The 27,786-nt window shown below is 43.4% G+C and overlaps 1 protein-coding gene across 5 annotated transcripts in view; it reads right to left on the reverse strand.

Annotated features, from left to right (window-relative positions):
• The window catches only part of SASH1 (SAM and SH3 domain containing 1), a 259,869-nt gene that overhangs the window by 24,712 nt on the left and 207,371 nt on the right, over window positions 1-27,786 (reverse strand). For 2 of the 5 annotated variants that reach the window (XM_044924121.2, XM_006080289.4), the window contains exons 9-11: window positions 12,457-12,589; window positions 6,979-7,325; window positions 970-1,044 (exon numbers count right to left, since the gene is read on the reverse strand). In XM_044924121.2, the coding sequence (XP_044780056.2) occupies window positions 970-1,044; window positions 6,979-7,325; window positions 12,457-12,589 (555 nt within the window). Of the gene's footprint in view, window positions 1-969; window positions 1,045-6,978; window positions 7,326-12,456; window positions 12,590-12,732; window positions 13,160-13,189; window positions 14,690-17,620; window positions 18,182-27,786 lie in introns of those variants that run through there. The other 3 variants (XM_006080290.4, XM_044924122.2, XM_044924123.2) reach the window with 3 other exon arrangements.

Genomic DNA, 27,786 nt, shown 5'->3' on the forward strand with positions numbered 1-27,786 from the left:
TTCGATTGTAGTCACTTCTCATTCTATTTTACATTGGGGGCGGGGCGGGGGGAGACTTTCCCTTGGAGAAAGAAAGAAAAAAGAAATTATACTTTTATTTTTTAAAAGATTGACCAGATAAAATTATTGGTTTATGAATCAATAAAATTTGATATCTAAATAAAATAATTTTATTCTCCCACGAAATCCTCACACACTACAAAAATATCATAGATGGGTGCTTTAGCTGACACATGATCATAACGGATATAAAGCACAGAATCCTGATTTCACAGCTTCACGATAAAATGCACAAGGGGAAAACAAAACTGTATGGAAAATACACCGACATCCTTGGGAATCTCAGAAGGTAAAGTTGAAGGAAAACCTGTACACGACAGTGGGGGCCTGACTCCAGACTGTGATTCAGAGACAAGTCTGAAAAGGCAGTAACCTTGGCTCAGAGGAGTCTGGTTTGCTTTGGCCCCAAGGGGACTGGGTTCATTTCAGGACACTCCAGATCAGGAGGTCCTAAGCTTAGTGCAGAGCTGCACACATGGCCTATGATAAGGCTGGTTTTCAGAAATGCTGGCTCACACTCTTGGAACCCAAATCACAGGGCTCTCTCCTGTGGCACTACCCACGTGTAACAGTCACATACACGTGCAACTGTTGTGAACAGAAAGCATGGGAGCACCAACGACTAAGACTGCAGAAACCAAACTCCTCTGGACTTGTGATTTGAAGAAACCTGGGAACCAAGACATTAAAGAAATGATGTTCCTGCAAAGAGAGAGATGGTCATCTTTCATTCCATATGAAACCAAAAAGAGTCTTTAAGATGGTGAAGCAAGGCTTCTCTCCAAACATGATTTAGGATCCCCGGAGGATGGTTACCTAGTATCGATTCTCAAAAATACTAAATGTGAAACTGAGTCCACCACATCACTTGAATCCAAACCTTCTGCCTCCCTTCTGATGTGTACTCACCATTGGGTCCGAATTATTACTGCCAATGTGCAGAGAACGATTTGTCAAGTCAAATCCTCCAAAACTGCAGGTTCTCTGTGGAAAGAAGGGGGGGGCAGAAATAATCCAGTTATGTTTAAGTCGCCGAACAGTGCATTGACCCAACACACGTCCCGTTTGCAGAATGTCACTGGACCACAAACGCATTACAGGATGAGTAAGAAAGGAGAAATGATGGAAAAAACACACGGTTCATGTTATAAGGAGACGTCGTCACGCATTTTGCCCTTCCACGGGCCGCTGGAACTATGCCTGCACCACAGGTTCAGAGTCCCCTTCACATGCAAAAACCAACTGGTTTAAAAAAAAAAAATATATATATATATACACAATGCAAAAATACCAAATATATGTTAATTGCTCAAGATGCCCTGTCTTTTAGCCACAGAATTTCCCTTCTATTCCCCTTAATATTGGCCACAGGAATAATAACGAGGGAACATGTCTTAGAAAACCCGTGTGCGCAAAGCAGTCTTGGAAACCCAGCTCTGAAGTCCACTGAAAGCAGGCCTTTCTAACAGCCTCTTGTTTTGTTTAGTTTTAAATCACTCAGATGGAGGAAAAGGCTATGTTTACAAGTAAAGTCCAATCAGGCCCAGAGGATTACTCACGCATTGCTTTACTGACCTAGCCAAAAATGCTGATAACTCTCCCATCTAACTGCCCAACTTAATCACTTATGACCCCTTCCTCAGAGTGTATGAAGTAAAGACACCACATTTGCCCAGAAAGAAAAAGACTGATTCCGTGACTGCCTTTCCTATTAATTTCAATAGGAAAACCATTGGTGTTATAAAGAATGAAAACTTGACTCTCCTTCTGGTTGGTTTCAAACTGAAAGGAACTGCTTATGCTTCAGTGCTGCTATATTCCCAGAACTTTGAACTCTCTGTTGCTTTTCCAGCACAAGAGTCCCCATCCCTACCCCTACCCCCTGCAACCCCCAAATCTAAGAAAAAGGAGAAACTCAAAGCATACTAATTTTTGTTACAATCTATTATCTTCTAAAGCAATTGGTAATAAAATCTGAATAACATATTTGGGTGCCAATGTTTTGTATTACTTGTTTCTCTGAGAACTCCAATTAACAGCTATTAAATGGAAGAAATGAACAGAAAAGCACAATGTATCCTATAAACATTGCTTACTGAAAATAAATACACCTCAGGTATATATTCTGCAGCTTCCCTGGTAGCTCAGTTGGTAAAGAATCCGCCTGCAATGTAGGAGACCCGGGTTCAATTCCTGGGTCGGGAAGATTCGCTGGAGAAAGGACAGGCTACCCACTCCAGTATTCTGGCCTGGAGTATTCCATGGACTGTATAGTCCATGGGGTTGCAAAGAGCTGGACACGACTGAACAACTTTCACTTTCAGGTATATATTAACTGAACTGAGAAAGTGGGAACATCCAGGAAGGAAAATGCCTAGGGTTTTGGAATCACAAAGATACAGATCCAAATCCCGGTTCTACCATTTAACTTTCTGTGTGAGCACAGGTAAAATACTTAAACTCTCTGAGCTCTGGTTTCTTCATTAGTAAAATACTGTCTATATCCTATATTTGAGACTTTTAGCATGCTGTCTGGCACAAAGCAGACACTCCCTAGTGGCTCAGTGGTAAAGAATCTGCCTGCAATACAGGAGACATGGGTTTAATCCCTGGTTTGGGAAGAGCCCCTGGAGAAGGAAATGGCAACTCCCTCCAGTATTCTTGTCTAGAGAATCCCAGGGACAGAAGAGCCTGGTGGGCTACAGTACATAGGATCTCAAAGAATTGGACACGGCTGAATGACTGAACCATCGACCACCAACACCACACTGAGAATACGGTAGCTCGTCCTGGCAACTGTTGTACTGAAGTCGAGATTTAGTCGACATTCTAAATACGTGAGTAAAGAACTAGAGCTTAGTTCTGAGCCTTATATTCTGGGATCTTCAACTGTAAAACCACAGCAATCCTAAGAATGGACCCATAAGTGAGCGAGAGCTGGTATGACAGAAAGAAAGGCCGGGAGAAGAAAGTGCTACGGAGGCATTTCAGGATAACCAACATCCAGGATAGCACATAACTGTTCTCCTTCATCAAAGCTATGGCTGCCGTTTTAAATAGTCTACCATAGACACGACTTCCAATAGACATTACTTTCATTTTATATGAGTATCAATGGACAATGTGATTTCCCTTACAACTTACTCAGACCTATACCTATTCTATAAAAAGACACAATACCTCTGTAAACAAAATCATCACCAAACCCCCTCATCTGCAAGCAATGTCATGACCATCTCTCAAGGCTGATTTTTAACTTTAACTTTCCCTTTCCAGCATATAGTGCCAAATACATTTTCTCATTTCTGCAGAGGCAGTCATTTTATCCCAGTCGCTTTCCTGTGACTCGGGGCTCCACAGACGCAGTATGGCGTCCAGATGCCTCATCATTTTATGTGCCCGTGCCCCCTGCTTTGTTCCCAATGCTGACTGCACCACTGAAGCCCAGCATGTTATTTCTGATGCACGTGAAGTAACTGACAAAGAATTTATGTGGAAACTATAACTGCAATAAATTAGAAGCTTATTTCTGTCTTCATAAGCCTGCTGCATGCATTTTTTCCTAAAATAAGAAGTACAGAGGAAGGAGTGGACTGGTTTTCTTAACTGCCAACTAAAACTTCTCCCAGTGATAGGCTAAGATATTTGGAACTGATTCTTGTGTATGAAGGATGAACCAAATTTAACAGCACTGCTTGAACTAATCTATAACTTTTTCTATTAGATCAAGTAGTTCTTGAAGCAGCACTCTTTCAACACAGAAAACAGAAGAGTAACAGAAAGTAAACCAATCTTTGACGTCAGTGGTCTACATAAATAAAGCTTACATGAAGCTTTTCAAGTTCAAACATCTCCTGTACAGAAATTACAAGAAAATTTTAGATAGATGCTTGTGGATGAGGAGAGCCAGTCAATGGAATGGTCATGCAGTTGAAAACATGTTTTGGGGGGAGGTTGGATTTTTTTTTACATGGACAAAATTCCAAAATGTCATGCATGTCTGTTCCCCCAAACAAAATTGAATGACCAAATAAAAAGCAAGACAAATGACCGTTTCCAGTGAGTACAAAGCATTGTCATTTCCCTGAGGTTTCATCAAGCAAATATGGCATATTTTGAAAGACAAAAAGATTAAGCTTGAAGAGTAAAGCAAAGTATACTTTTGAATAAAATGAAAGAGAGATATGACAAGAAGAATGGAAAAGACTTAAGTGAACCAAGCAAAGAACTTATCTTAACCTCTTAAAAACAAAAACGAAAACACCTCTTCTGTTAAAATATTTAACAACAGGGGTTAAAGCCTGCACTTCTACCACACGGGGCATGGGTTTGATCCCGGGTTGGGGAACTAAGACTCCATATGTCAAACAGCATGGCCAAAAACAACAGAAAAACAAAAACACTAATACTCCCCTATGTTCTCTGAATAATTAAATTTTGTTTTCTTGATTGTACAACTACAAGAAACAGTATGTTCAAATTTCTAATTTAGCACTGAACACGTATTTCAGCAAGTATCAGAACTGTCCAGTACTGCCTCAAGCTCACAGTATTTCAAAAAAATACCCAGTATCAGGTTGATGCTGGGGACAGAGGTGACAGAGTGCCACTTTACAAGTGGCGGAGTCAGTACACAAAAACAAGCTTGTCCAAGTGTCCATACTCAACGTCAATGAAGAATTAATCACGGGCCCACCAATGGCACAAATCTTAGAAATACAACTTCTAAAGAGAAGGTTCTGAGGAAGTTGTATCATTAACAATATAAATAATATAAAGGATATATATGAGCGAGCAACTCAAGTCAGTTGCAAAACTCCTCCATATTATCTGATTTAAACTCACAGGGGTGAGCCATCAATTCACAGAGAAGTGGATCTGATCTGTCAAGGTACAGAGGCAAGTAAACTAGGTAGAACACCTCTGAAGGTAAAAAAAAAAACACAACACAACAAATTATACCAAGACTAGGCGGCCACAAGTATTTTCCAAAAGATCTGTGGGTCAGAACTCAAGGGGTGATAACAAGAAATAGTAACAAAGAACTATTACTTTACAACAAAAACAAAACCAACCACAACTGCTGCCAAGACAAAGAACCAGAGCAAAAGCTGTTACTGATAACATTAAAAGTGTTGCAAGATTTACAAGAAGGTGAAAAAAAATGGAAAGTAAGACCTAGCGAGAAAGTCAACACGTGGGGATATTTGGAAGACCTAAGGGCTGGTACAAATGTAAGCATTCTACAAGGATGGCGCTGACCACAAAAGCAGAACTTGATTGAATGAATTTAGATTATAGTAACCACCCTGGGAAGTACATCTTACAAATGTGAAGAACTCTGGAAGAAGCCACCACGAGGGCAGCAACACAGTTATTCCTTTAGACCTTTGAAAGGGGACAGGCCAGCAGCCCCAAGTGGATTAAGTAGAGCGCCAGGGGCCACAAGCCCACAGTTCAGCCTCATCCTGTGCCATTTTATATAGGCTCTTGTGCAAACTAAAAGTTCAGTGGTAATTTCCATGGGGAAATATTTATATTCTCCAGTTCAACATAAGTCTTGCCCTAAAAATAAATTTCAGCAATTCGGTAGTGAAATCGAAGACCATTTTCTTATTTGAAAGTCAGTACTTTATTCCTTGCTAGGTACAGAAGAATCTATGGGGCAGTGGAAGGCCCTTTTGTTTAGAAAGATAAGCACATCAAATATACTTAAGTAAAACAAAAGAGCCCTAATTTTTCTTTCCTTTTAGATTGGAGAACTTTCCCTTTGTCCCCCAGACATAAATGTATTTCACAATGTTTTTTAAATTGGTGAGCACGGTGATGCCAATCTACTGTGAGCTAGTTCTTATTGTTCTAATTAACTGGAGAAGAGACACCTCCTTGTAGGGCAAAACATCCTTCTGTTTTGAATCAGCTTCTTGAGGTCAAGTGACAGGATGGCTGGGACTCATGGCAGCCACTTCTAGAAGGCCAAACCCCACCCTGTACTCTGAGAGCCCTTCTCTGAATCAGTTTCAATGTTCAGTTTTAAGGCTTCCCTGGTGGCTCAGCCTGCAATGCGGGAGACCAGAGTTCGATCCCTGGGTTGGGAAGATTCCCCTGGAGAAGAGAACGGCCACCCACTCCGGGATTCTGGCCTGAATGATCCCATGGACTGTATGGTCAGTCCATGGGGTCGCAAAGAGTTGAACACGACTGAGAGACTTGCATTAAAAATCCAACAGCTTCAGCTGGCAGGAGGGCAGATGAGAAAGAAGGGAGGAGCCATTCCTTTAAGAGAAGTAGGGTTAGGAATGGAGGTGATGGAGCGAGGGACCAGGAGAAGAGAGGGAAGGAGCCAGGCTCCCGGCAAGAGAGGCCATAATGCTTGACTGAACGTCACAGAAATGACAAGGCCATCCTGGGACCGTCTGGGTGACTCACGGACTTCTGGTGGATTCTCAAGAGAACCCTCTTAGTACAGCGGTCCACCGTGGCGGCCCACTTCCTCTTGGCCTCCTCCTCCTCCTCCAGCAAGCACCGCCTCAGGTCCTGCTTCTCGGCCTTGCTCAGGGTCCTGTCCGAGGCAGGACGCACTAGCTGGGTCAGGTTCAGGTGGCTGTACAGGCTGCGCTCCACCACGTAGGTGACATTGAACTCGCTGACCGCGGGGCGCCCGCGTGCCCTCCTGCCGGGGCCGCCGCAGCCCCCGCCCCCTTTGGGTTTCTGCCGGAGCAGCTGCAGGTCGCAGGTGGCACTGTGGACGCCCTTCCTGGAGGGGCGCTGGCAGAGGAAAGCTCTGGAACATGAGTGATTAGTGTCCGTCTTCTTCAAGCGGATCTGCTTCCGGACACTCTGCACCTCCTCCAGAGATGCCAGGAGGTGGTGTCGCCGACGGTGGCTGTCATAGAAGCAGAGACCATCGGTACTTACCCCGTGGCTCAGGGACCCAAGCCCCTTCTTCATCTCCCCCTCGGTGAGGGAGCGGGACACCTTCTGGGCCTTGTCATCTTCCGGGTACGAGAAGAACGTCCCCATCTTCTTGGGGGGCTTGATCAGGCCCCGGCTCTCTCCTTTGCTGAAGGTTTTGACCAATTTGCGGCCGGCACCCCAGGTGTCCAGGCTACTGGACGATGGAGCAGTGGTGAGAGAGTCTGAGTCATCTTCTGGGGGTTTCTCAGGAGAAGCATCAAAGAAAAAGGGCTTCTTGTGCACGCCGGAGTACAGGGCGGACCTTTCATCTGGGACTGGGGAATTCTCAAACACCTGTTCCTCCCCGCCTGGAGGGAAACACACACACACACACATGGTCAGGGGCTCCTGTCAACACACCCTTGCATTCTTTCACAGACTTATCTTTAGATCCCCAGCCCCCACAAAAAAGCAGCTAGTCCATCCAACCAGCACAACCTGCTTCCACAATCACTTACCTCCCATAAACCTGGTTCCTGCTTACATAAATGCATATAAAAAAGAAAATAAACTGAGCAAATAAATGGTTTCATGCAAGGTTAATGTTAAAAGGTTTCAGATGTGTTTTCTCCCCTTCCTCCTCCTCTCAGTGTCTTTGTAGACCAAACACCTTTACAGACCTATTAAAAATGCCACTTGGAAACTCTAAGCCCATCCATAACACAATATTCCTTAGGATTTAAGGATCATTATCCTCCCCAGTTTGTCAGTGCGGTACTCGGAAGCTAAGAATCAGAATCATTCTCCCTTCTGAAAGGTGCTCCTGTTGATCCGGTTGGCTTTTTACAGTCAGAGTGTGATGAATGCCATGTGGCTGACAGTGGTTTTTTTTATTGGTACACGTGCCATTTAAGTAATTAAATCACCAAGGGAGAAGTTAGGGTGAAGAAGCACCATAAAGGGCCACAGCCTGCAAACGCAACTGACAAATGGTCCCTGCTTGATAGGCTGAACACTAAAAGCTGGGGAACTGGATGATCCAAGCCAGGCATTCCCATCGACGCAGGCCCTGCTACAAAGCGGCAAGGGCGTTTAAGGGCCTGGACACGCAGGCAGCCTCATGGAGTGTTCCATTTCGTCTCAAGGATTCCAGCTCTTGAAGCCTTCACTGGAGCCAGGTATCCAGCCAAGCCTTTCAGAGCCCAGTGGAAAGGTTTGGACTTGCTGGCAGGAAAACCGAGTTCTTTTCTGCATGTGTTATGTGAACAGATGTGAGAAAAGAAGTAGGTCAAACTCTGGGTGTAGTGATCCTAACTGGCTCTTGTCCCTTTAATTATCGATATAAGGAAACTTTTGAGCACTGCGGCTTCCTGCCAGCTGAATTGTGAAGAGGAAAAAATACCAAGTTCCTTGGAACAGAAGGATGGCACTAAATATACCAGCTGGGAGGAGGGTGCCAGTGTGTGGCTAAATGTCAGTGATAAAGGAAAAGGACAGCTCTCTCCAGAGTAGGGTAAGATGAGTGACTGGTAACAGGCTTTTAAAGTTTCAGAAATTTCTTAATTTTTCCAACTGATGGGAATTACAGTTACAAATACAAAGAGAAAAAAAGCACTGCTGCTATTAAATACAGCCCAAGACTGACTTTGAGGTCAAGGAGATAGTGGTGGGGAGAGAGAGACTAAAAACATATCTGGTTCAAAGTTCTCCACAATCTGCAGCACAAATATATTCACTCGAGAATTATTCTTGGATCTTTCAAGGAAGTTTAAAACCCAGGGCTAAGGTTCTGATGGACACTGATCAGACTAGAATGCTTCCTGTTCCCTCTTCAGGACACCTGACGAATATGGACTAGAGACCAAGCGGCCATATGTTGCTGGAAGTAAAATACGGCAGCCTCTTCCAGATACAATCTACCCTCCACTTCCAGGGGTGAAGTGATCGGGTTGAAAGGCACAGCCTGGGGACAGGGGCAGCCCAACAGCAGACCTCTCCCTAAAATCAGTCCAATAACGGACCATGACTTCACATTTAGCCCAAGTGTCCATGGAGGTGTACAAAGGTCCTTAAGGTCTTAAGGGGATTTGGGGACGTTAAGGACCTATCAGTCAGAACTGTTCTGGAAATTTTCTAGATTCTGTATTTGGGGTTGTCATCAGAGATTCCAATACTTCCGTGTCATATATGAGTTTGGAACCAGCTGGTTCACACATGCCCATGACATAAGTAGCTCCACTTCCTGGTTCTGGCACATCAGCATCTGGTAAAGAGTTTGCCGGGAAACAGGGCAAACAATTCCAAAGAGGACACCTTAGCCTGTGCTATGGGCAGTCCCCATGTGGTTTGGGTTCTTCCATCCTTGTCAGACCCAAGGCCTGAAATCCCAGTCCACACTGGAGTCCTTGGGGTTTAGGGTATTACTTCTCCCATTCACCTCTGACTTGAAAGGGCAACTATCATACTGGAAGAACAGCAATTAAGATGTGCTCAACTTCATCATCATCTGGTGTATGAGTTGCTTCTTGCTCACCTGAGATGAGAGTAGATCATTTTGATAGGAGGAAGGAGGTAGGTGTGAGATGACTTAAAGCCCAAAACACAGATTCTAGCTCTAGCCATGCCACTCACCGTCTCTACCACCGTGGACAACTACTTCATCTCTCTGAGTCTGTTTCCTCACCTGTAATAATGCCTACCTGTATTTATTTTATTTTAATGGCCATGCCATGAAGCTGGTAGGATCTTAGTTCCCCGACCAGGGATTCAACCTGGACCACAGCAGTAAAAAGTGCCAAGTCCTAATCACTGGACCACCAGGGAATTCCCAAGGCCTACCTATTGTAGTAATATCTATTATAAGGATATTGAGAGGATAAAATTAAATGACTAGAGATAGGTAAGGGTACTTTGTATGCTGAACAACACTGTACAAAAGCTAGTGATTCATTAGCAGGTTACAGGTGAAGTGGAGTAATGAAGGAAGGGAAAAGACACAGAAATGACTGGATAAAGGGCACTACCCTGGCCTGCAATGTCATATTGTCTGGGGTCACCCATGCACCAGATAAGGACTCGCTACTCTAGTTACAAGAGTAAGCCTGAGTGATGAATTGTAACTCTCTGGGCTTTTCCAAGACTCCAAAGCTGGGGAGTGAGAGATGGGGTGGGAGCAGAGAGTGCACCCAGGATCTAGAGGAGTCAGGCTGCTCAGACTTAATTCCAGGACTCTGTCCAGCTGGCTCGGTGACCATGAGTACATTACTTCCCCTCTTCGTGTCCATCTGAGTTTCCTCACTTCACAGATGAGGGCAGCATCAGTGTCTGCCTCTGGTGAGTATTCTGAAGATGACATATTACAATAAAATCTTAAGTGTTTAGGAAAGCGGCTGGCACACGGAAGGCTCTCAGGAAATGCTTGTTATTATTCAGACAACTTAGTATTGGCACAGGCATGTGGAAATCAAAAGGATCAACTCTTTGAAGGTCCAGGGGTGGAAGGAGGGATTGTGGGGACTATGAATCTCTCCAGCTTTGCAAAGAAGGTGCCCATGTGGCCTCTCTGTACCAGCACAAGCTCTCTTGCTAATGAGAAAGTGTTCTACCATGCAGAGCATGGAGGAGTTCCAGTCTAGCATGGTGGTGTTGGGGGCAGCCTGCAGCGGATGTCCTGAACTGTACACACACCTGGGGCCTCTCCTGGTGACAGCGGCAAGCCTGGTCAATAGCACCCCAGATGCCGGAGCCCAGAACTGCCACTTGGGATTAAACTCACCAAATCCATCTTCCATCTATGACATCTAATTCATGCCCAGATGAATCAAAACTCTATGCTAAAAGTCTATAGTTATTACCTTTTACCCTATAGAGATCTCTTTTGGTACACTTTCCCTTTTTCTCAACTACGCCTCTCAGAGATAGCTGAATCGATTGATTCTGACATAAACACACAAGTGAGAATATTTCTGTGTTTTTATAAGCCCCAACACACATGACTATCACATACAAAGGGGCTCCAGGTTGGTAGGCACGGGACCATGTACTTCACCCATTTATCTCATTTATGGACAAGACCCACCAATTTATGCATGATAGATGAGATTTAATTTTGGCAACTATGCATGAGGTTTGTTTTAAAATGAGATGCTCCCAAGGTTGAATGATGGCAATTCCATATGTTCCTACTTAATATTACCAAACGACATTGTGTGTAATTTCAGTAGACCTGCCACGGGAGAGAAAGTCAGACTGTGTGTTCTGTTCTGTGGAACCATGACAGACAGGCAGGTATTAAAACAGCCAAATGTAAACAGCACCACACCTGGAATTACCATGCAAAAGACACCCAGATGCAACCCTGGAATTAAACAGAACTCTAAGTTTAAGAAACTGGCTATAAAGCAGATAGTGTCTCTTTCCCTGCTTCCCTTGTCTCTTTCCCCTTTCCCTTCAATCTCCACTTTCCCATAGTAACCCCCTGGCCTTCAATATTCCTCCAGAGGATTAAAACCAATAAATAATTACATCAAACAAAAAATTTCAAAATGCCAAAAACAGCAACAGAAACCCTCATCTATGTAAATAAAGGGGAATTCAGTTCCCTCCAAGGTGCGATTTGACTTAGGTACAACAAAAGAGCCTCTACAACGGCATTCTTTAGATCTACATGTTAAAATTTTGAACTTCCCCACAATGTCAGTGTGACATTTTAACAAGTTATGTGCTTTTAAAAAGAATAAAAAATTCTTTCTAGCATTTCTTTCAATCACTAATTGTTTCCCAAACCGGAAATCTTACTCTTGTAACTTTTGGGGAGACTTTTACAAGGTGCTGCAAATGCACTTTACTAACAATAAGAAAGACAGACACGGTTGAGATTTAAACTGTCATAATTACACTTCAAAGGTTAACTATTCAATACAATAAATCCAAGTTCATGTCCCTTTTGACATTATGGCTTCATCTGATGAGTGGCTTGTCCAGGAACCTGGCTCTTAAAGCACTTAGAATGGGAGGTCCTTAAAGCCTCTTTGGAACCTTGACTTGAGATCGTTAACAGGAAGAAGAAATCATCCCTCAGAGATCAGTTAGATGTTTGTTTGAGGTGGAGATATATTAAATTTGGACTAAATTCACTGGGTGAGAACCATAGTCCTTTAGGAGCCGAGGCTCAAACTCAGAAGATGTTCTAAAATAAAAGTTTATATAAAATGGTATAAGGTCCAAATGAAAGCTGGACCACATCTTGAGAAGAATTCATTGCCATACACTAGCCACTCCCCATCTTTGTAATATTTAAATAACTAAGCCTCCAGAATGCTGGAGGCCAGGATCCTACATTCCAGAAGGTACTCAGTGCTGCCTTGCTCACATGCAACCCCAAATTCCCCCTCTGCCAGCCTCAGCCAGAATCCATTTTTCCACTTTCGTATTTTCTACTGAGAGATGGACCCCAGATGACTTGATTTGGAATAAGTAGGGCGGAGTTTGCTTTGTTACCTTCTGTGCTGGGCTTTTTCATTTCTTCCACCCTGATGAGTTTCTTTCTCACTCTGCGAGTGGAGTTAACCAGCTTGTGTAACCTCTTAAACTTCACCGACTCCTCCGTCTCATCCTCCGACTGTTCTCTTGACTGGCAAAGAAACAAAGGAAAAGTTAATCAGATAATTGCTGGGCGGAGCTCTGCCTCATGGGCCAGTTTGAACTCTGGCAGCTCTGCAGCTGAACTTGGGACACCAACAAAGCCGCCCAACAGGTTCATAGAGAGACACGTACCATCATCTTAAGGTCTAATTTAGTGGAGAATTAAGTCCTAGGCACCCCCACACACACCGATGGCCTGGCCCGGCCTGGGGTGCATTTGTCTCAATGAATTCCCGGTCCTCTTTGAGAGAGCTCTGCAAGGACGCTCCCCTAGGCAGCCCTGTGATTGCAGTTACATTGCTGTGCTTTGGGCCAGCCTCTCCTCTGCCTGGCCCATCAGGGCTTGCTGTTTAACGTGGTCATCGACTACTTCTCCAAACCCAGATTCTGTTGACTTGTTCCAGTCCTCCCCGAAAATCAAAAACAGCAGGGCAGGAAAACGGAAGAGATGCAAAAAGCCATCCTCGGTCCCATTTGTGGGGACTGTCTCCCATCCCTCCTGCCTCTCCCAGTTCCTTCCAAGAGTTCCCAAGGAGAGCCTGGGGAAAGAGCCTGCATTCCTCCACGAGGGACAAGGGAAAAAGCTGACCTTTTCAGCCATACAGTCCAGTCCATATTCCCCAGCATCCCATTTCAGTTCTGCAGTGATTCAAGAATGCTCAGCCCAGCTGTTTTCCCTCAAGTATCAAACATTACAGAGAGGGGAAAAAAAAATGTCTCTGCAGCAATGACCCAAGCGAAAAACAATCCTTTCCTTGTGAACAAAATGAGGCTTTCGTTTCCAAGTCAGCTCCAACATTCAACAGGCAGTTTCCTCTGTTTTATCTGCTCAAAATGTGAAAAAGCAAAAGGAGGCTCCAAGTCAATGAACGTGCTGCCCGGGTCGGGTGCGCCGGCATCCTCGGGGGCGCAAAGCCGGGCGGAAATGCGCAGCCTCGGCACAGCCCAGGCCACTCCGGGCCGCTCCAGCTCACCCCGCGCATCCTGCCAACAACCTTCCCTTGGTTTCCTCCAACCAGACATGCCTCCAACCAAAACCAAACCACGTCTCCGAACCCGAGTCTAATATGGAGACCTCCCCCCTTCCAAGAAATGCTCTCACGAATCCCAATTTTATAGAAGCTAAATTGGGAAACAAGAGTGAGCAGAGAACAGTTCAAGAGGAAATGAGGTAGGGATTCTAGTAATTACTTAGGCAGAAAAATAGTGTCTGCTGTGAGTCCACAAATATTTCTGTAAGCACTCTGGCCCTCCATCAGGGATATACGACCCACTTCCTGGCCTCTGTCCTGGCCCTGGGGTTCCCAGCATTGGAGCCATTGTACTTTCTCCCTGCAAGACTATAAGCAAACCATTCACTCCTTAAAGAATAATTATTATAACCCATGAAACGGCAAGTCATCAGGAGAGGGGTATTTCTCAGACTTTCCTTCTGTGAAGTATATCAGTATCTACATCCAATTTCCCTTAAAAAAAAAAAAGGTCCTAGGTAAAATGTAGCATACACATTTCTGAATTAAAGTTAACTGCTGGTAATGAAGAGTAGAAATTAGGCCCCCAGATAATCGTGGAAGGAGGATACATTGCATGCTGGCCATCATGCTTAATGCATTTGGTCTAAAACTTAAAAGGTAACATATTAAAATAAAATAGTAAGTACAGCTTCTACTACATAATTATCTGATTGGAACTTTACTTTTTCTTGCATGACTTGCTGGTGTATGATGGGACAGTCAGACTGGTCAACCAGAGGAATGAGAACTTGGTTAACCCCTCATTCTGGGTAATCAGCACCTGAACAAAACCACAGTGCATGGAATTACACATAAACACTGAAAAACATTCTGCCTCCTTGATGTCTCTCAAAAACCAAATACTTCTAATAGAAGAAGAGTCCACATTTGACCACGGAAAGTTTCTGTACCTACTGGTGGGCTGCCGTCTATGGGGTTGCACAGAGTCGGACACGACTGAGGTGACTTAGCAGCAGCATAACCCTCACATTAAAAATTCTGAAGTCATGTGGAAATGAAATAAGCATGTGTGTGTGTGCGTGCTAAGCTGCTTCAGTCGTGTCTGACTCTTGCGACCCTATGGACTGTAGTCCGCAGGCTCCTCTATCCACGGGATATGGACTGTAGCCTGCCAGGCTCCTCTGTCCAAGGGATTCTCCAGGCAAGAATACTGCAGTGGGTTGCCATGCCCTCCTCCAGGGGATCTTCCCAACCCAGGGATTGAACCAATGTCTCTTACATCTCCTGCATTGGCAGGCAGGTTCTTTACCACTAGCACCACCTGGGACACCCCGAAATAAGCACAGGTTGTTCATAAGCAAGATTTGGGCAAGTTACATCATAGAATGAATATCACTCATACCTAGCTTGGGGTTGCTGGTGGCAGTGTGTGTGTAGGGGTGGGAAGGGGAGTAAAAAGAGAAAGAGGATCTGGAAAGGGATAATACAAAAATCTTGAGTCATAAAGATACAAATCACTTGTAGGAAACACACTATCGGAAGGAAATTTTCAGGAAGAAATCAAAATACTTAAACCAGGACAACAGATTTAAAGGCAATGACACCTCCCCATCCCCACCAGCCCTACTGTCCTCTTCTCAAATTCACTGGGGTGAAAAAGAACATATTCCAGGTACTTATTTCATTACTTTCACACGTTCCATCTACTTTTTGAGAAAGAACTCTTCAGAATTTTGAATTATTATTTTAATTTTTCTTGAAAAAAATTAAAAGTTTGGAGGCATTTGTCACTGACAAATCACAAATCATGGCAACCAATAACTTTCTTTGCAGTAGCATGTTTGGGGATACTAGACAAAATAGATGATGCCGCGCTATTTATACGAAGAGAAATGTAGGATAAAATCAGTCATTCAAGAAATATATGTATATCTTATTATTATCATTTTTAAAATAGAAAATCTCCTCTTTGTGAGCCCAGAAGTCACTGGAGGTAAACAGTATATCCCAAGGATGCTTTTATTGAGAGAGGTGTTGACTTCTCACTTCCTCCTGAGTCCAGATGAAGAACAGTTGTGAAATATTTGCCTTAAAAAAATCCTCTCCAGCTGTTTCAACATAAAGACTCTGTAAACGGCATGCATTTTTCTTTTAAACTAGGCAGGAAAGCTTAAATTCCTCATTTCATGTTTCTCCTTTTAAATACCATGTGCCACTACCCAAATGTTGGAAAAAAGAGACTTGTCTTTTTATTCAGAAAATACACCCCCAGAAATGTACATATGAGATGGGGGTGTGAGAATCTCTTTTAAGTTTTTTAAAATTAAGAAATAGATATGTGTATATAAAGGAAATCCTCATACTTAGAGGAACTTTGTAGAAGATGAAGGAAATCTGCATTGAATATAAAATGAATGACTGATTCCAAGAAATAGACTCAATGCTATTATAAAACCAGGCTTTAAATAAACTAAAGAGGAAAAAAATAACAGTATATGTTTATACACATTCAAACACAAGATGGTATCGCCTACCCTCCCTGACTTGGCCCAGGTCAGAGTACTAAAATAAACCTTAATTTGACCAGATTCTAAATTAGAAGGTGGAAACTCAATCATCTGTATACAACCCTTCACCTCTAAACCTTTAGTAGAAAAGGCAATAGATTTATCCCACCAGAGGATATGGAAAAGTGGATTTACAATATTGTAAATAGAAACATTTGATTTCCAACCTCCGTCTTGCAGATTTTTCCACCAGAAAGCCCATATGGCTCAACTTTTAATTACTTTGGCTAATGCTATATGTAGTAATTCTGTGGTGAATGCTTAAGTGTTTCATTTCTGGTTTCCATGGCAACATTACATCAGATTGCAGACAGCTGGCTCCACAGTTTTAAACCATAACAAATTGACCAAGCCAAGGCACAAAACTATAGTTGCTTTAAAGAGAGAGTACACCATTCTCCCGCCAGGGTGCTGAATGAGAAGACTATGGGGCCCGTTTGGCTTGCAACAGAGGGTGGAGCCTCCCTCTTTCTCAGCTTCTTTTGGAATATGTGCGTCCTTGACACATCTGCAATGTTCTAATGGGAAAGACACGGAGCCAGCACGGAGAACTTTTTATAACACAGCTACGTTAAGGATAATCAGAAAAAAAGGGAACACAATTAATAGCATCTGTAGATACAAAAATGCGTGTGCCGGAGCAAACTGAAAGCATGGCCTACTGATCAAACTGAAGCCTGTCACTGCAGGTCGTAACAGATGTGTCACTTGCCCCTGACCTTGTAACAAACTGTTCTCACAAACGGTGATGCGCTAGAACAAATGCTTTCCAAAAGCTGCGTGGCAGAGTCCTGCAGGCAAAGCAGTAACCTCTTGTAATAAAGACTAATCTGAACTTGCAAGGAGCAACTAGAACCCTTTGGGGGACCGCTGGAGACCTTGCTGAGCACAGGATTACAACTGCGCCTTCTGCAGAAACACACTCACTCAGCTTGCTTCCCCAGCTCCAAACATGTCCCGACTAAGTCAACGTATCTCCCCCGGAGCCACGCAGGGAACATTACATTTATGCACTCCTGAAAAGTATTCTGAAATTAGCAAGGTATTCGCCTGTGAAATTCACACGATGTCAATGGTACTAAACCTTCATGTTAGGAGAAGGAAACCGGTCTTCTTTAGGAGAAAAGCTGTTTGCAACACTGCCCGAAGCCAAGTCTTCCGCGTGAAAAGCCTCCGCGAGTGGCAACTAAGCTCCCAACCCAAGTACACCCAACCTCTCGTATCCTGCTTTATTCTCAATAATAATCACTGCTCTCCCCCCAAAACCTATGCCTTAGTCTTGAATGAGCAAGCTAGGAAAGAATGCTCTGAGTTACAAGGTAGGGAAGTAAGTAAGGGACTAGAAGGAAGAATCAAGAGGAACTTGATCAGGAAAGGGGGAAGCACCATAGTCAGGAATGATGAGAAAAGCTTTTACTTGAAGTGACAGAAGCATAGGCCCCCCCACCCCCCGGCATGAAATGAGTCCAGCAAACTTACCGGCTTCGGCATTGAGCAGGCCTCCGGGGTGATGCTGAGCGTGTCCGGGACCCCCACCCCCTCCCCACTCGGAGCGCGTCTTCACTCCCGCTCGACCCCTCTGTAATCGCAAAGTGATGGTGAGGCTCTCCCGGACCATGCTCCCGGGGAGTTACATGATCGGGCAGGCTCCGCCGGGACAGCTTACGATCGGAAGAAGTAAGTGAAGACACTGGTTTCAATTAGCCGCTTGCTGCCTGCTGACTGATCTCCCAGTTCCTCGCTCACTGCATAACTTGTAAGAAAGGCATAAGTCATCAGCTCTAAGCAAATCTCCTATTCACCACAAGGAAAAAAGGGAGTGTTGTACGTGGCAAACAATCCCTGTTTTCACTGACGAAGGCTCCCTGACCTCCCGCTGGCCTCCAGTTCCTTAATTACTGTCTATGGAATTCCAGAGAAAGAAAAAAAAGAACGCGAGAATCTGAGCAAGTCCGGGACAAGGACTCACCCTCACAAGTGACTGAACTGAAAAAAGATCTCTTTTGCAGATAAGTCTTCTCAACACCCCCTGAAGGGAGTCGTTGAGATTGAAAATAGACACCTTCCAAGGGCTATTTTTGAAACTCCAGAATTAAAACTTATGATTGTGGTTTTTCTCCTAAAGTTGTCACTTTCTGTCTCTCTCCCTGCTTTTTATTCTTTCCGTTTTAGCCACTAGAGTAAATGCAGGACGTTTCTCCTTCACTGATGCTTCTAAAACTGTCTTACCAAACTGTTTCAATGATCAGTTGTTTCGGAGCAGCTGAGTTCTCTTGGATTCTAAAATTTGAGCATGGGGACTCTGTCACAAGATGGTCATTTAATTTTCTCAGGGCTGTCTAGGGAGCGACATCACATGCTGCTACTCAAACAGAATATCATTTCAAAAGGCAGGACTGAAAACCCCTACGAAGAATCCAAAACATGGGTTGCAGGCCATGTCTGTATTTTCAGGGCTAAATTCACTCAGTTGGGGAAGTCATGTATTTCCATAGGTGCCTCTCCCACCATGCAAATCTTTATTTACACTATTCAAGGCCCCCCCCTACTCTTTTTGGATCATCACACAGCAGAGATCCCAGGGGGTACCACTGACCACCAGAGCTCCTTTTCCTGGGCACCTTTCCTATTCTCCTTCCTTGGGTGCCTTGGTATTCTCTCACTCTGCATGAGGATTTCCCAGGTGGTGCTAGTGGTAAAGAACCCGTCTGCCAATGCAGAAGACATTAGAGACTTGGGTTCGATCCCTGGGTGAGGAAGATCCCCTGGAGGAGGGTATGGCAACCCACTCTAGTATGCTTGCCTGGAGAATCCCATGGACAGAGAAGCCTGGCGGGCTACAGTCCACAGGGTCACAAACAGTCGGAAATGACTGAAGCACACACGCGTGTACTCTTCATGAAACTCCCTTCCCCTCAATTTTTCTGCCCCCCAAAAGTGTCTCCTCTCATCATTTATTGAACTTTCTTCCCTAGGCTACCTCTTCCCAATTTCACAAAGCCGTTTCCCTGACTCTCTGGTTTCACATATGCCCCCTTCCCACCGCCATCTGGGAAGCCCCACGTGTACCACAAATGGTGACAGGTGCTCTCCCAATGTCAGACTTCAAACACTGGGATTTATCAAACGCTCGCAATTCCCAGCCTCTGGGGTAAGGATCTGCATGACCTGGCCTCCCAGATGGTAGATGGCAGAGGACGATGGGGATGCTTCATGGCTTCCCTCCTGCACCACCCTAACTCTACCTGGGCTTTCTTCACCCAAGACTGACAACTACATTGCAAGCATCATCGTGCTTAGAATTCCTTAAGGCTGTCAGTAGACGTCTCACTTGAATTGCTCTGTCATTTCATGGAAACTAAGAAAATGTGTACGCCCCAAAGATGGTGGGGAAATACTCCTCGATGTTGGAGCTAGAACAGCCTGGGATTAATTTCCAAGTCCTCCAGCAAATCCCTCTACTTCTATGGGGCTTGGTCTACCTCCACGTACATTTGGTCTAATAACATTTGTCTTAAAGTGTTGTTGTTTTTACAAATGGTGTACATAACTGCATACAATTGACCACTGGAGCTTGGTAATAAGTGCTTATTAGATCTGCATTCTCTCTATTGCTGATTGGAATTCAAACAAGACCTATTTTAATTCTTACAAACGGCTGTTTTAGTTGCCCGTGTAGATAGCAAAAGCAAGGAAGACACATGAAAGCAAGTGGTGATGGCCAACGTTTGAGGCTGAGTCTGGGCAGGTTGTTGAGATGCACAGATGATTCTGAGTGGCACTCGGAGCCAGAACACAGGAGTCCTGCAGACACAGGTTGAGGTCCCCTTTAAGCCACTTGTGAACTATCATTTATAAAATAGGCAGTGGCAAGCCCCCTAGGGTTCTTGAGAAGATGAAGGGAGACCTTGACTGGGAGGGGAGCCCGTTAGGTTGCAAAGCCTCTACAATGTAAGACTGCAGGAGGCAGGCATTGATGAGCCAGGTTCTGGGAGGTGGGTGAAAGATAGGACCTATCTCCTATTTGTCCTCACAGTGGCCTCCTACTCCTTACTCACCCTTTTTAATGGCCACAAGAGGAGTCAGATATTTATGGAGACACTTCATGTGGAAAGCCACATATGCAGGGTGCCCATGGTGGGCCTTTGGCAGATAATCCATGCACAATTTGAAGAAGTTGAGACTCTCCAGCCCCGTAGCTCCCAGCCCTTGCTCTGTATTAGAGGAAATCTCAGGATATTTGAAAAACTAGGCTGAGCCAGGCCACCCTTGGGAAGTTTCTCCGTGGAAGCAAGAAGGAAACAGGGCGGATCCACTTCACGAAGGAGGAGCATCGCTGGTCTTGTTCGATGGGTAGTGGACTTGAACTTACCCAGCACACAAGAAGTGGGCAAATTTGCAGAGGACAGATTTGAGCACCTGACTCCCACCCTAAGGGAATGCTCTTTAGGTCCCCAGAGCAAAGTTCAAAGGCCATATTGTGAAATGTAGGCCTGAACGGTCAGAGCATCTCCAGCTTCTGTGTATGCTGTGCTAAGCTATGTGGATACTATGTGGGAACAGCCACTCACAGCACCTGGTTCCCATCCTCCGACTTCCTCACAGCACCTCAGACACCCCATCTCTCATGTGGCTGCACACCTCTGCACTTGCGGTTTCCTTTCTGGGATAATCTTTGCCTGCCGCATCTACTTCCCTAGCTCCTACGCCTCCTTCAAGATTCAGTTCATGTGTCACCTCCTCTGGAAAGCCTTCCTGGCCTTCTTCCTCATCTTCCTTATCCCAGGTGGTTGCACAGCAGCCCAACAGAGTATCTTGGGACTGAGCTCAGTATGTTATCGCATTATTATTAGCCCTTCACCAAACTTCAAGAAGACAAAGAAGACTGTCATCTCCATTTCTCTGCCTGTATTTCAGCAACATTTATTGTTTATCCCTATTAACACACGATCTATTTTTCATTAGAAATTTTGGAAAATATACATACAGGAAAAAAGAAAATGCTTATATTTTCTTAATCAGAAACATTAGTAACATTTTGGCTTATTTCTTCGTGTGCATGCGCATATGCACACACACACACACAATACACCTCTGTTACTTTTTTTAAAATAAACACACAAAAAGAATGACCTTGTGATCTTCAGCGGCTCCAGCTCCCAGTTACAGTCACTATCAAGGCCCCCAAAGCCGAAACAAACTGCCCACTTATAATCGTGACCCTCTTTGAGAGGCATTGTTGCTCTCAGGGTTTCCTTTGGAGAAACACTGGGGTTCTCAATGTACACTGCTCAAACTGTTTTATAACCTGTTTTTTAAAAATTAATATGTTTTGAACGTCTGCCGACATCAACAAATATTTAGCAAATAAAATATTACGCTGCATTAATGATTCAATGGTATTCAGTCATAGATACCTACTATAATTTACTTAAATAATGCTCTCAATCATTGGAACATTTGCATGTTTCTAATTTTTCAGCATTATAAAAAATACTCTGATGAACACTGTGTCATAAAATTTTTAATGTGTCTAGTACATCGGGTTTTTTTTAGAATAAGTGATTAGATTTTTGAATTGATGGGTAAATAATGGGGATATCGCTAAGTCTTTTGATACATATTAATTTGCTCATAAGAAACATTTTATTATTTTAAATTCTCACAAGGAGTATAAAAAGAATACCTATTTCTGCACACAATTGCCAACAATGAACATCATGATATTCTTCTCCATTTACAATAAATAGATATTTCCTGATTGGAATCAATGGATGGATGTACTGATTTAAAGCATTAGGAAGGGAAAAGAATCAAAAGTACATGAGTAAGCTGGCTTGACCTGGACTTACAAAGGTTATAATCTAGAAGTCTGGGGGTAGGAAGGTCCCAAGAGAAATTCAGACATATGATTACTATAAGTCAACTGTGATAAATGGGCAAGAGGAACCAAGAGATACAGGGGTTCAGAAATGGGTGAACTCACTTCTGGTTGGGGAAACTGAGACATGCTTCAGTGAGGGGACAGGCACTCGCCATGGCTTTGAGGACATTTCCAAGTTCCTGTATGAGCCTAAAAGTCCGCTGTTTACACAGCTCCCACTGACCTCACATGCCTGCCTATCTGGACAGTCAAAGAGGAGCTCAGCTGATGCTGCTCCCTTTATAAACAGCATGTGACACCAATCAACAACAGCTTCACGGCTCTCCTCTTCTCCAAGCTTGATTTCATAATCCCTCCAACATGCCTGATCTCCCTCCACTGGTCCAAGGAGTGATGCATTTGAGGTCACTCCCTACCTTAGGCGCAGTATATTGGCTTTCATATCAGCATTACCAGTCATCACCGTCCGGCCACGGCAGGGGCCTTCCGGTCACAGCCATCCAGTTAATGTGCTATTCTTTATGTTTACAGAAAAATCCATTTCACTTTTTGAAGAAGTTAGAATTACTTTCAAAAGTGTTTATGAGTTGTCAGAGTAACTACATAAAATATGAAACACATTGTGGGGTTTTTTTCCCCCTTATTTCACAAAGGAGTCAGGGGAGGACTCATCTGTTTAGCAAGAAATATTTTGTTCATTAGCTGGTGACATCATTGTCCTCTGAAATGAAGAGATTTTAGTCAGCATATGGAAAAAAAGATGAAATTCCATTCTTCTCCCAGAGGTGCAGTGTAACACTGAAATAATCTCTCTGGCAGTTTCAAAGTTAACTAGTTGTCGCCAGATTTGAAGGCGGAGGAGAAGGAGGCAGAGGAGGAGAAGATAATTACATGATACTCGTATTTGTATAAAGTATGTGAGAATTTGAGGTAATGTTACCATCCCCTAGAGGCAAAGGCTTGTCAGCACTTAATTCATTGAAAGAAACTATTGAAAAATGAACTATAAAGACAAAGGAACAAGGAAGGGATACTATGATCCCCAATAAACTCTCTTCTTTTGCTTAAAACTCACAAACTCTAAATTGCTTTTAGTTACCCCCAAATAATGTTGCTACCTTCACTGTAAGGAAGAAAGAAAATATAAGACCTCAGGAATCTTACAGCCAAGTCTAGGGAGATTTCAGTAACAAGTAAGCTCACCCATGATGATTCTGCAAGTTTCCATGGAGCACAGAAAATGCCTTTCCTTCTCGTGAAAGGAGTTGGGGGAAGAGAGATGTTTAAGTGACGGAAAATGAACCGACTTCCCCTTCATTCTGTAAATCTTTGGAAGATTTGACTGCTTGAGATTACGTCACCCTGCCCACAGGTCAGAGACCCCTTCTGGTTGTACAAAATAGGGAAGTTGAGATGAAAAAGTTATAGGAAAGTAGGCAACAATTCTATAGCTCTCTCTGTAAAGAGTGGGGGAGTGTCACCCAAAACACATCCATGGTGTCAGGCACACTAAAGACTAAAGCCAAACACCAAACCCACTCATTCCCAAGTGCCCTCAACTCTCACACAGCCCGTGCCATGGAAAAAGGATGATTCCGATCAAGACTGCCAACTAGGGCAATTACATAGGCGTTTGAGGCTCTAGTTTCTAGAGCTGATGGAAGTTTTCATCCCAGAAGCGGTAAGTCTCCCAAGGGACTGGGTGGTGTTTGCAAAGTCACATTGCTTTTATGGCATCTTAGACGAACTGATTCATGGATCAGGCATGATGCCTTCTTGGACAGGGTTGCTAAACAACCTTGACTAGGCACATGACAATGTAAAAATACGGAGAACTGGTGGAGCCTGCATGGCAACGGAGGGAAGGTGCAGACACCACGTTCTTTCCTCTGACCCAAAACTTAGGCCACCAATCAGCATGGGCATCTGTTGAAGATGGAGGTAGGTGGGCCAATGGTGCCTCCCAGAGTCATGATCTATGACCTTAACATACTTCTCCTTATGTTTGTTGAATAAATAATAAGCAAATTTACTTCCAAACAGAAGAAATCTTGGCTGAATCCTTAGAAAATGAATCAGTTAGAGCTAGAAAGGTTGTTTGTGGTCATCTAACTGGCAAAACAATCAGGTCATGATGACTGCTGAAAGCTAAATCACAGAATATTCTTCCCACAACAAGTAACAAAATGAACAGTGCCCTAAAAAACACAATTACTAAAAACTGGCAAAAATTCTACACCAAGAGCATCCAAAGGTACATAACCTAATATATTAAACTTCAGAACGACATGATCAAGCTAAGAAACAAATTTCTGAAGACACAGAAAAGGAAGTAAAGTGTGTGGCCCTCTCTATCTTCTGCTCTAGGAGCAGCAGAAACTGCTTCAGGAGAGGAATGAGTGAAAAGATGGAAAGTCAAATGTAAAGCTGGTCTTGATTGGAATGAAGCCTCTAGAAATTCACCAGGGATGAGAGGAATGAATTAAAAGCAGGCTGGCTCTGGCAGACCCATTCCCCCAACCTTAAGCAAGCAACGTGAACAGTGATGCAGAACTTTTAGCAAACTCTTAGCAGGAGGAAGTCTGAGCCAAGGTATCCCAGTGAAGCCCACATTCCACCTCAGTTTGGTTTTCCCCTCCTCGGGCTCTTACATCAGGCTATAGCAACAACAGGGGCTTCCCAGGTGGCACTAGTGGTAAAGAACCCGCCTGCCAATGAGAAGATACAGGAGATAAGGGTTCAATCCCTGGGTCAGGAAGATTCCCTGGAAAAGGAAGTGGCAATCCACTACAATATTCCTGCCTGGAGAATCCCACGGACAGAGAAGCCTGGCGGGCTACAATCCATAGTGTCACAAAGAGTCAAATATGACTGAGTGACTTGGCACACACACACATAGCAACAACAAACATGAATGGATCACAAAATAAATAAAGAAAACACCGCATCATCTGGCAGTATGGCAAATGGGTCAAAAAGTGATCCTCATTATATCAGAACAAAGAGAAAATGTGACCTGAACTACCCACGCATGATCAAAATGAAAAGAAATGCATGAAACAACCCAAACTGTAACAAGGAGGGGAAAGAGAGAGACAGAAAAGGCATGGACCAACACAGTGATTTTATTCTTGATCTCCATCTCTCTATCAGAAGAAAACAAAACTCAAGGAACAGGAAGAAATCCTCAACAGTTGCTTCTCTTTATAAATAGTTTAAGAAGAATATGAATTCAATTAAATGAGGCCTCAAAGACAAGATGCAAAACATAATGATATGAATTTTAAAACTGCAGTCATACATGGAAGCAACCTAAATGTCCATTGACAGAGGAACAGATAAAGATGTGGCATGTGTGTATGTATGTATGTACGTACATATGTGTGCGTGCGCGCGCGCGCACACACACACACACACAATGGAATACTATGCAGTCACAAAAAAGAATGAAATAATGCCATTTGCGGCAACACAGATTGGTGCAGAGACTATCATACTGAGTGAAGTAAATCAGAAAAGAGACAAATATCATATGGTATCACTTATATGTAGAATCTAAAAAAGATACAAATGAACTTATTTATAAAACAGAAATAGACTCATAAACATAGAAAACAAACTTACTGTTACCAAAGGAGAAAGAGGTGAGGAAATAAATTAAGAATTTGAGATTGACATATACACACTAGTATATATAAAACAGATAAACCACAAGGACCTACTACATAGCACAGGTAACTATATTGTAATCTATATTGCAAGATCTTGTAATAACCTATAGTGGAAAAGAATCTGAAGAGGAATACATGAGTATGTGTGTGAAATGCAATCACTTCGTTGTACACCTAAAACTACCATAGTGTTGTAAATTAACTATACTTCAATTTAAAAAAATTGCAGTCATAAGGAAATGCGGACCAACCAACTTATCACAGAACCAACTTGTAAATATTAATAAGAATGAGCAAAGAATAGGATCAATACCGTGGAAGTAAAAATTTCGATAGTGAGGAAAATCTATATTATTTTAAAGGTGTCTCATGGTAAAGAATCCGCCTGCCAATGCAGGAGATGAGGGTTTGATCCCTGGGTTGGGAAGATCTCTGAAGAAGGAAATAGCAACCATTTCCAGTACTCTTGCCTGGGAAATCCCATGGAAAGACAAGCCTGGCAGGCTACAACCTGCAAGGTTGCAAAAGAGTTGGCTATGACTTAACAACTAAACAATCAAATCAAATTATTTTAATCCATTTTCTGATATGATCCAAGTGTGAAGATTTACCCACCTATTCACCTAAGCCCAGGGCTTCCCTGGTAGCTCAGCTAGTAGAGAATTCACCTGCAATCCAGGAGACCCTGGTTCAACCCCTGGGTTGAGAAGATCCCTTGGAGAAGGGAAGAGATATTCACTCCAGTAATTCTGGCCTGGAGAATTCCATGGACAGAGGAGTTAGGCAGGCTACAGTCCATGGGATCACAAAGAGTCAGACATGACCGAGTGACTTTCACTCACTCACCTAAGCCCACTGGCCTTGCTGCTCCCTCTACCTGACACAGTTCTCTTCCTTCTCATGGTGAGCGACTTCTCAGTTTCAGTCATCTTTTCTGGGCTTTCTACACTCCCCTCACTGAGCCTAATGGACTTTCTGTGTGCACGTCACACGCTCAGTAGAAATATTCCAATTAAGCCCTCAATCATGCTGTCCACTTCTCTGTCTCTTCTCAAATATAAACCCCTGTGGATGGGGACTGGCCTGTCGTAGGTATTCAATAATGTTTGCACAATGAATGAGTGAAAGAATGTTCACGATGGCATTCTTTCATCTACATTCTTTCATCTGGGTCAAAAGCACAGGGCAAGACGTGTCCTTGTAGGAACTAATTATGCAATGCTATTAGAATTATACTAATAATAGTGCAGTCAGCAAGATATGACAGAAACTGTAGTACAAAGAGAAACAGCGGCGGAGAAGAGAATAAAGGGATATTTCCATAGAAATCATTTTGTGATTGGGATTTGAATGAGAATTTTGGTGTGTTAAAATACTGCTTTCCAAACGAATCCCCTTGGTGACTGAGTATAGTTCTAAGAGCTTTGATATAATGGGTAACTGTTAACTTATAGTTCAAATGAACTCTGAACAAGTGATGGGCAGCCTGTGACTTTAGTAAGTTGGCTTACGCTGGAAGTGACCCTCAGTCTGAATCTGACTCATGAACCATGATAGCATTTGGGTCTCTCACCAGCCCACCCATTATCATAAGATTTGGCATCAGAGCGGAAGATTTAATGAGGAATTAACACAGAATGAAACAATATCATTAAGCGAGTAATGAAAATCCTCTTAACCCAATCTCCTTGAGGTTCATCCCAAAAGCAAAATAAGAAATTGGCATTGCAAATCTAAATGCCAATCTTTAACCCATATTATATCACAAGTATCTGTATTTAGATATAATCGGCTAGCAGGGAAAATGTTGTATGTCTTGTCTGGTATTTATGCATTAGGTTGGACAGATGAAACTGCCATTTTTAGAGGTCAAAAGCTAATATTTCCAGTTCACATGGCTCGACCTAATAAAAGAAGTAACAAGGAATTCCCTGGCAGTCCAGTGGTTACGACTCTGCTCTCACTGCCAAGGGCCCAGGTTCATTCCCTGGTCAGGGAACTAAGATCTCATAAGCTGCACAGTGCAGCCAACATTTTTTTAAATTGAATGAAAAAAAAAAAGTAAATAAAGATGAAGCTGAGGATGAAAG

This window comes from Bubalus bubalis, chromosome 10, assembly GCF_019923935.1.
Source record: "Bubalus bubalis isolate 160015118507 breed Murrah chromosome 10, NDDB_SH_1, whole genome shotgun sequence".
In the NCBI taxonomy this organism is placed as follows: Eukaryota; Metazoa; Chordata; class Mammalia; order Artiodactyla; family Bovidae; genus Bubalus; species Bubalus bubalis.